Consider the following 9,286-nt stretch of genomic DNA (forward strand, 5'->3'; position numbering starts at 1 on the left):
TGGACACCTCTGATAACACCTCCCATTCTCCCAGTACATTGATCTACATCAACAATCAGAAGACTTTTCCACCTGTTGTGACACCTCTTGCTCAGGTTGAAAAGGAACAAGCAAGTCTGCGAAACAAAAAAAGTAGTATATTTTCTTTCATATACAGTTTTAATACCTTTTTACATAAAGCACTATGAATTGCCATGTTGTTGAAAGGTGCTAAATGAACTTGCCTTGTATGTAACAGATACGTGATATCACAGTCTTCTTTTGAATTTGAAACACACACTGTTTTCCATGCAAGCTAAACCCTGCAATTGTCTTTTTCGAGTAACAGGAGGAGCTAAGGAGCTCCGGGAACTAAACTTGGGAATTACCTCTGAAAGCATTCGGCCTTGAATTTCTACCCTCTGCGCTACTATCTCTAGATAGAACACAGGCTGTGTCTGAAATCTCTTTGATACAGTGCACTACATTTACCCTTTGCCATTTTATTTCAATGTCAGAAAGCTGTGTGTAAATATCACCACTATATAGTGCCCTCAAATATTCCACAGGGGAAGGAAAAAAGTAGTGTTTATTGCATATACACTACTTTCTGCAAACAATCCTACAATGCAAAGCTTAAGGATGTGAAAACAACCATCACACGAATCTACAGCTGAGTTAGTGTCCAAAATCTTGATTTGCTGCTCACTTGTACATGTATTGTACATGTATTGTATATGTATTTATGTATTGTGAATATGCATGTCCTGGAATGATAAAAAAAAGATTGTATTCTTAACATTAACAGACTCAAATGTTTACATTTAGTTGGTGTGGGTGTGTTTGTTTGTACTATTACTTAGCTTAAAGCAACACCACCAACAGTTTTGTTTTAATGCTCAATGTCTATTTGAACTTTCTCTACTAACATAGTTAACTGCCCTGAGATGAACTGCAGGCTGAATTGTTATTAATATTTAATGAGGCCCAACTGTCCAATGATTTATTGGACAGGCTCGCCCCCTAGTGAAATTTCACTTGAACTGGTTTCCTTTTTTGCTCATAGTAGCTGCCTTACTTATGTGTATGCTTGGTATGCATAATGTTAATGTTCTATAAATGCTGTATTAGGCCAGCTGTGAGGAGAAAAGTAACACATTAAGTTACAAGTGACACACATTTTTAAGTGAATATTTGAGGTACTTTTACTTTATTTTGTGTACATACTTAAAGGTTTTACATGCTGAGCATACAAGCTTGTAAATATGATGAACTGCTCCATACTGTACCTCTGCAATGTAATGCAACTTTAACAAACTGTAACCACAATTTAAAAAATCATTTTTTGACACTTTATAATAATAATGCTTGTACTTTGGTTTTTAATGTCTTTAGTTTTAGTCTTTGTCAATTTGGTCAAATCTGTCCACACAAAAAGTATAGGGAGGCACTGGTGCACACTGTATGTTTAATGAGACTGAGATGTCTACATGATTGTGACTGAACTGTCTTCGCAAAGTGTTTGTATTGTAATAGCCTACCTATTCTGAACTTCTTAAATCTTGCCCATAACAGATACTCCTGTATTGTGTGTATATAAAAATGAAACTAATAAAAAAGTAAAGTAAAACTAAAAATGAAACTCATAAAAACTAAACTGAAACGAACCAATCCACTCTGGAAACTTAACTGAAACGAAACCGAACTGAAAACAAAAATAAAACAAAAAATGACAATGGGTAGGCTCCTTTTGTCAAAGTGAATGAGAACCTTTTCCATGTACTTTGTGTTAATTTGTGGTCGATCACTTTGTGGCTACCTACCAACACGGTTTTACAAACACCGTCTCAGATTTTTAAGGTTGCACTGATGTTACCAGACGAATCATTAAACGTGTTCTCACAAAACGAGTAAAAGGAGCTGCCGAAACCCGGGATCGAACCAGGGACCTTTAGATCTTCAGTCTAACGCTCTCCCAACTGAGCTATTTCGGCGCACTTGTGTATGACACAACTTCACTATACTTTTATATAAACACCTCTATGGATGATTGCCATAATTATCTGTATTATTAGTGTAACCGTGGATGCGCTTTATGTTTCCTCGCGACGGCTAGCCAAACTTAGCTCTTTTATGAAACGCTACAGTTACTCTACAGCAGCGTGGGGAGGCTGGTAAAAGTTTCTGAAGCCAGCTGGACCTCGATTTACGAATAAAAAACGATACGAATGAAGACAATATAACGTTATCAGCAAGTTAGGTAAGTAAGGCAGCAACGCCGGTGCAACAGAACAACGGAGAAACATATAAAACTCGCTACATTTAGCTGTGTTCAGCTACAGAGGGTTGTTCTAACATTTGAATACAAGATGGCGCCGTTGGCAACCATATACCGTCCTCTGAAAATAACAATTAATAACACAATTCTACAGGGATCATCATTTCTCTGTGTAGTTTACTGATCCCACCTTGCTGCACTATAAATCAAAAAGTCTCTGTCCCAGTCAATAATGTACTTACTTGTAGGTGATTTGCGTGTTTAGATGGAATGAGGTTTGAACTAATATAAAAACATAACACTTTTATTTCTGCTTATCGTCAAAACAAATTTACTTTTTTTTTTTTAATTAAACAAAATGTATACCACTATTTGTATTGTAACACACATGGAGAGGGTTGTATGATGTTAAGTGCAGTGTATTTTAGAATATCAATATGGCAGTATGCAACGTATGACATACTTCCGGTACACATAAATATTAAATTACTTTTCTGTTACTTGTGTGAAAAATCATAATCAATCACTTCAGAAGTCTTCAGTTATACATACATGGAGTCATAAAATGTCACAGTGATCATTAAAACGGATTAAATATTGGTCAAATCAGAGGGTCAAAGTACTGCCAGTCTATTGTGCTTTATTCTCATACATTACAGAGCTCAGACAGTGGCCAAAACATTTGTCAAAGTCACTGATGGGTGGGTGCTTGGCCATAAATCACAAAAGAGTAAGCTGAAGGGACTTAAAATACTTATTTGTTGGCTATTTTGTGATTTATGTGTCTTTTGGATGACATCCAAATGTGAAGATATTGTAGGATAGACAAGCACAATATTGTAAAACTGTAATGGGCAAATAATGGCAGAAAACGGTGTAGCTAGCTAATTTGATCTTTTCTTGGTGTTTGTTTTTCTCTTTTTTCTAACAAGCTTCTGCAGTGATGCAGTGCTGTCCCTTTATTAGTCATGTTCTGATGCCAGCTTCTATGCCTCCCTTCCCTTCTCCCCCCCCCCCTAATCTCCCCTCCATACTGCCTCTCATATTCTGTCTCTCTCCATCCCTCTCTCATGTTTTTGTTCCTCTGTCATCCCCCAAGGTGACTTTCTTTCCTTCACAGACACTGCAGCCGTCCTCGCTTTGTTCTCGAAAGCCTGAGTGTGGATAAGAGATGAGAGAGATGCAGACCAGTGGAATAAAGAGAAGGGGAACCAAGGGAGGAAATGGGGGTGTGAAAGAGGAGGGGACTGATTAGATTATCAAGCATGATGGAGGAATACATTGTTGATTCGCTGAACAAATCTTTTCTGAGACAAACACATACATACAAACACACAGACAGACAGATATGCTCTGGTAAAAGAGAAAATGAAGTGTCAACATGAAAAGATTGAGTGGCCTCGACAGATGTTTACCTGACTAACAAGTTTCATCTTCATTAGTACTGGTGATTAGCACAGTTGTCACATCACAGCGAGGCATAGTGAGGGTTCACTGCAGTCAGCACTAAATACCTCAAGTATCTGGAACGGAGTTTCTAAATTTAGGGATCAGATGAGCAGGGAGTGGAAACAGGAGATGTAGAAAGGGAGAGACAGATTGGAATAAGAGAGACAGACAGTAATGTCCAGAGGAAGAGGAATGGAGGAATTCCCAAGTCACCTCAAGTAGGATAAATCCGAAGTAGTTCCCTGTAGAAATAAAGCAGTATTTGTGATGGAAGCCCAGTGAAAAGCAGTTCCTCATAATAAAATTGTAAAAAATAAAATAAAATAAACCCTTGTGATTTCATTAATAATTGAATTATTTCAGAAACATCACTACATACTACTGGTTGACCTATTTATATGGTCCGTACTTATTACATGATGTGAAAGTCCTTGGATTTTTTTTAAAATTGAGAAAGATGTGGTGTTTCTTCTAAATCTATATATCTTTTGCTCCTGTATTGCTTTAAAAAAATAAAAAATAAATAAATTGACCCAGACAGACATGTAAACACAGTGTAATAGATTTTCCTGTATAATGAAATATGTCTTTGCTAATAAGTAAAAGTCAATATTTGAGAATTGACAACAACAAATTAAGTGACACAGTGAACTGAGATAGATCAATTCTTAGATAGATCTCCTTTTTAATACATAATCTCTTCTGTTCTATACAATAACACGTAATATAAATCTTATACAATACTAATATTTCTCTATACACATTGTCATAAATGTACAATACAGTGTACACACATACAGTATTAACACAAATACAATTACATGTATCATCTCTTTACAGTAACTGTCCAAATCACTCAGAGTTTATCACAATGGCTGTTTTCTGTCCGGCAGATGATTGTGACCCCCCCCCCCCCCCCCCAAAAAAAAAAAAAAAGTCTTGTTTTTGTTTTGTTTGTTTGACAAAAACCCGAAACAGACACTTCAATATTTACATCCCTGAAAAATGTACACGAATACACAAGAATTATTGTCTTCTGTCTGACTCAGAAATAGTGTAAAAGGGGTGATGATGACGGGGAAATAGCCCAAAGCTCAAGGAGTTCTCCAAGACTTGAGTCCATATAAAGTTTACTCTATCTACTTACTGACATAAGTCTTAACCTACTGTAACACCCATAATACAACAGCTGATTGAGGGCTGGTTGCTGGCTTATTGTTTTATGTCCAGCACATTTTTAAATGAGATATGAAGCCCTGAGGAGAAAGAGAGACACAGATATAGTGTAATAAGTCCAGGACTCAGTTCAGAAGCTGACAGAGACCTGTCTGCCTCTGCAGTCATTCAAAGTGCTGTCCAAAAGCAGTGACTCTGTCCTCCAGAGCAACAAACAGCTAACGTGAGAAGGTGTCCCATGTCAGCGTTTGTTTTTCCACATCAGCATTTCTCTGGTTTGAGATATTAGTTTTCCTGCAGTGACTGCAGACACAGTTTCAATGGAGTTTTCACAAAATATTGCCCTTTGATTACCACTTAAAAACTGAAGTGATAGAATTTCAGTAGCATTACAGTGGACTGTCATATACACATAGTTACAATTGCTCCACATAATTTGTTTTTATGCCCAACGGCCTCCTGCTGTTAACCAGAAGATTATGTCCCCTTTTTTCTCTCTTCTTTCTGTAATCTAAACCACAAATAGAAAAACAATAATTCTATATTCACATTCTCTTTGTTCACATCCTAGGGGTCATTGCTTTGCTCATGACTTATTGCACATAATCATGGACACACACGTACATTTGTTCATTCATACAACTGCGCTTTTGTTGCCAATACACACACACATGCACACAAGCATGCACGCATGCACGCACACACACACACACACACACACACACACACACAGTCGCAAACATACATCCTCGCCTTTTTAATCACTTTAGTCACTCCAAAAGTTTATTTTCCAAAAGAAAGTCATGCCTTTCAGCTTAACTTTAGCTTAGCACACAATCTTATAAAATATGGTGCCTGTTTGAAATGAAATCTGAATCAGTTGGTTTTTCTTTAGTTTTTTGGGTTGTTTTTTTTTTTTTTGCAGTTTTCTGGTAGTTTCACTTGAGCCTGTAAACTTTGAATCTGAATGCTTGCATTTACCCGTGATGAATTTTGCTATACCATGTGCAAAACTTTTCACTTGTATATATTGTTTGTAAACATACAGCAGAACATTCAGCACCATGAGAATACATTAATAAACTCAATTAAGGCATGAAAAAATAGGAAAATAAAAATAAATATAGACTTCAATTATTAATTTTCTCACTGAGAATATCTGTGCAGGTAGATATTGGTGTGCTTTCACAGATAATGACTAAATGGAGATTAGTGTGCATTATGTGTGTGCGTCTATCTTTGCATATGTGCATGCACATGCAAGTTAGAAGTGCACGCAGGAGCATTAATGTATGCGTTTGCTGTTATCTAACCCTTACCCCACACGTGGAGTGCACACTAGTATTTTCAGTAGCCATAGGTATAGTGTTGTCATAATGCTTGGCCAATGTTGCCATGGAGACACTGTGGCCACCTTATCAGTCAAGGAGTGGACTAATGAGGGCCTGCGTAAAGAGACCAGAGAGCTGGCTCTAATTAGAGCTGAGGATTCACCTGTCTCCACATCTGCATGGAAACAGAGGTCATGGGATTTGTCCTGACCTTAGTAAACTAAGTGGTTCTCATTTTTCTAACACCCATGCAAGGACATACACACGATCCATCTCAAGCAAACTGGTAAGATTATTCAAATTCACACGCACACTCACACATGCAAACACACTGAAGACCAGCCTCATTCCCTCACTGCCTCTGTAAAGCATCAGTGCCATCGCTGGCTTCCGCCCGAGGCTTGCGACTCTTCCTCTTACCTCCCCCCTCAACCCAGGAGTTATGAATGACTGTTCCCCCACTGGGCGCTGGGTCCACCTGCAGAAGGGACACTACTCTTTTCTTGACACGTGTTTTGAGGGCACGGCGCAGCTTCTGCCTTGTGAAAGCATAAAGCAGAGGATGAAAGATAGTGGTTCCATAAGCCATTGCCAAGAAACAAAGGCGGATCCGCACAAGGCTGTCGCTGGGACCCAGGCACAGGATGAGAACATTGACTGCAGACAGAGGGGCCCAGCAGCCCAGGAAGGAGGATATAATGATTAGGGACATTTTTAGCACACGACGTTGACGCTCTCGACGGTCCCTGTGTCTACGCACAGCCCGCCTCAAAGCAATGATGGCAGAAACTGAGGCCTGGACACCCATGGATGAGCCAGGCAATGGTGATGTGGCATGGGTCTGGGTTGAGGCTGAAGCTGGGGTCGGAGAGGCAGGAGTTGCCGGTGTGGTGGCGATGGGGGTGGTGGCAGCTGTACTGACAGTGGTGATAGTTGCTCCACTGTCAGACATCCCCTGGGGCATTGAGGATAGTGGTGGGGGTGATGTTGGTGTTGGGGTGGGAGAGGGTATAAGGGGAGGATGGGTGAGGTTCTGGTTCTGGTTGGAGGACACTACCTCTGTGGACAAGCTGAGGTCCATCCTCTTCTTCCTTCTGCAACGTATCCTGCAGGTGGAGTCCTTTGCACGTGTGCCCCTCATCATGTGGGAACCAATGCGAATGTTGAGGGCCTGTAGGATTCTGGAGTATGTGAACAACATGACGGCCACAGCTATGAAGAAGCAGGGCACTTGGAGTAACAGGTGGTAATACATAGCCATGCCTGTGTAATACCCCTGGCCCCCTATGCACAGCAGTGTCCTGTTCTGCCACGCTGAAGACAAGATGTGTGAAGGGGAGGAGGGGTGAGTGGTGGGTAAAGAGGAAGGAGAAAGGGAAGAAAAAATGGGTGTCACTCCAGTGGTGAGTTCAGAGTCATTATTCTCTGCCTCTGGCTCCTCATCCTCGCCATCCTCAGCTCTCAAAAAGAAGAAGTCCCCCTCAAGGAAGGGCAGGAAGAAGACAGCCAGAGACACAACCCACACTGCTGCCAGGAGCAGTGCAGCACGCCTGGGGGTCAACAGACGACTGGCTGGACGCACTGAGATGTCATATCGGTCCAAGCTGATCACCAGCACATTCACTGCTGTGGCTACACTAGTGAATGTGACACAGGCCTCATGAAAGCAGCACAGCGTGGCAAGGCTACCAACTCCACTTCCATTAGCTGGTAGCAGGATCACAGCTACAGTCAGTGGCAGACACAGCACACAGACCAGTATGTCCAGGACGTGGAGGTTGACTGTGACCAGGTTGCTGACTGAATCAACCAGGTTGGACTGAGCACAGTAGAGCACAAGTACGGTCAGGTTGCTGCTGAAGCCCAAAACCAGCTCCAGCAGCAGCACAGCGGTCAAAGACACCTGGTAGCCCAGAGGGTAGGACGTGCTCCAGCCCTCCTCCACCCCCACCTCAACCCCTCCATCCAGGTGGCTTACCCCCTGACCATCGCTGGTCTCAAGGAGGTCACGATAGCCTTCGGTCTCCATGGACGCCACAGCACTCCTTCACACATAGCAACAGAGGCAGCCACGCCAGACCATGCTCTGTCTCTTCTTCTCCCCTGGCTCAAGCAAGAAACCAATGAAGATGATGGCCAGATTGTTTTTCTATGAAAAAAATAGAGAAGAAAAACAGGAAGGAGAAAAGGAAGAAAAGACAGACAGAGGACAGAGAAAGATTAAGTAGTTTAGCAGTCATCTTGTTTCATATTTACTCACAAATAACACTGTACAACAAGTACAAGTCAAACTTGTCAGATTTCACAAGTGAAGAGAAGCTATGAGTTAACACAGTGAGGTGAAAAGTGATCTTGGCAGTCGACTGGAGCCATGGGGTGCAGTTCAAGCTGTTGCTTATGACCCATGATGTCTCACTGGGCTCATGCAGTTTGACAACAACATGCTTTGCATAGACAATGATAACAGAACAGAGAGGAATTTTCAACAGTATATCTCTTGGGGGACATTTGCAAGTATGAGTGCATTAAGTAGAGACTTACCAGAGAATCTGCTCAGTCTACAGATTTTAACAAACCAATGGGGAATTTATTTCCTGACTATGCTTACAGTATATACTGTGCTGAAAAGACATAACCATGGTTCTCATGAGCATGAGTTGGTGGATGTTATATTCATTCTTATGCAACATATGGGTCAGAAACAAAGCTTGTAGGAAATAGCATGTGGAAAAGTATAAGAACCAACCAACACACCAGTACTGTTGAGATGGTCGTGACATACTGCATGTTGTTTACTTACTTCCTTCATGGTCGACCCACCTTCTGAAGACAATTAATGCCTTTACAAACCCAGTATAAATGCCAGTATAAAAACCCCCTGTTAAATCATCGGTCTTGTTTATTCTACAAGCTGTATAAAACTGTCAGCTTCTACCTCCAAGAGGAGAGGCAGCAGGGACATTGGTGGGCTGGTAGAGAGACTGTGCACTGCAAGTCAACATAGCAAGCACCCAACTGAGGGTGGCAGCAGTTAATAGTTCTCACAGGGAGGCGCAATGAAGACGAATGGATC

At 41.1% G+C, this 9,286-nt stretch overlaps 1 protein-coding gene across 1 annotated transcript; it reads right to left on the reverse strand.

Annotated features, from left to right (window-relative positions):
* Positions 1–6,565: 6,565 nt before the first annotated feature.
* Positions 6,566–8,242, reverse strand: LOC133977953 (G-protein coupled receptor 22-like). The gene has a single exon (XM_062416259.1). The coding sequence runs from the start codon at positions 8,240–8,242 to the stop codon at positions 6,566–6,568; it is 1,677 nt and encodes a 558-aa protein (XP_062272243.1).
* Positions 8,243–9,286: the final 1,044 nt, after the last annotated feature.

Source organism: Scomber scombrus, chromosome 3, assembly GCF_963691925.1.
Source record: "Scomber scombrus chromosome 3, fScoSco1.1, whole genome shotgun sequence".
Classification (NCBI taxonomy): domain Eukaryota; kingdom Metazoa; phylum Chordata; class Actinopteri; order Scombriformes; family Scombridae; genus Scomber; species Scomber scombrus.

What these genes read in the sequence shown, in the direction of transcription:
- LOC133977953 (XM_062416259.1), bottom strand. Translation starts at nt 8,242, where the DNA reads ATGGAGACCGAAGGCTATCGTGACCTCCTTGAGACCAGCGATGGTCAG.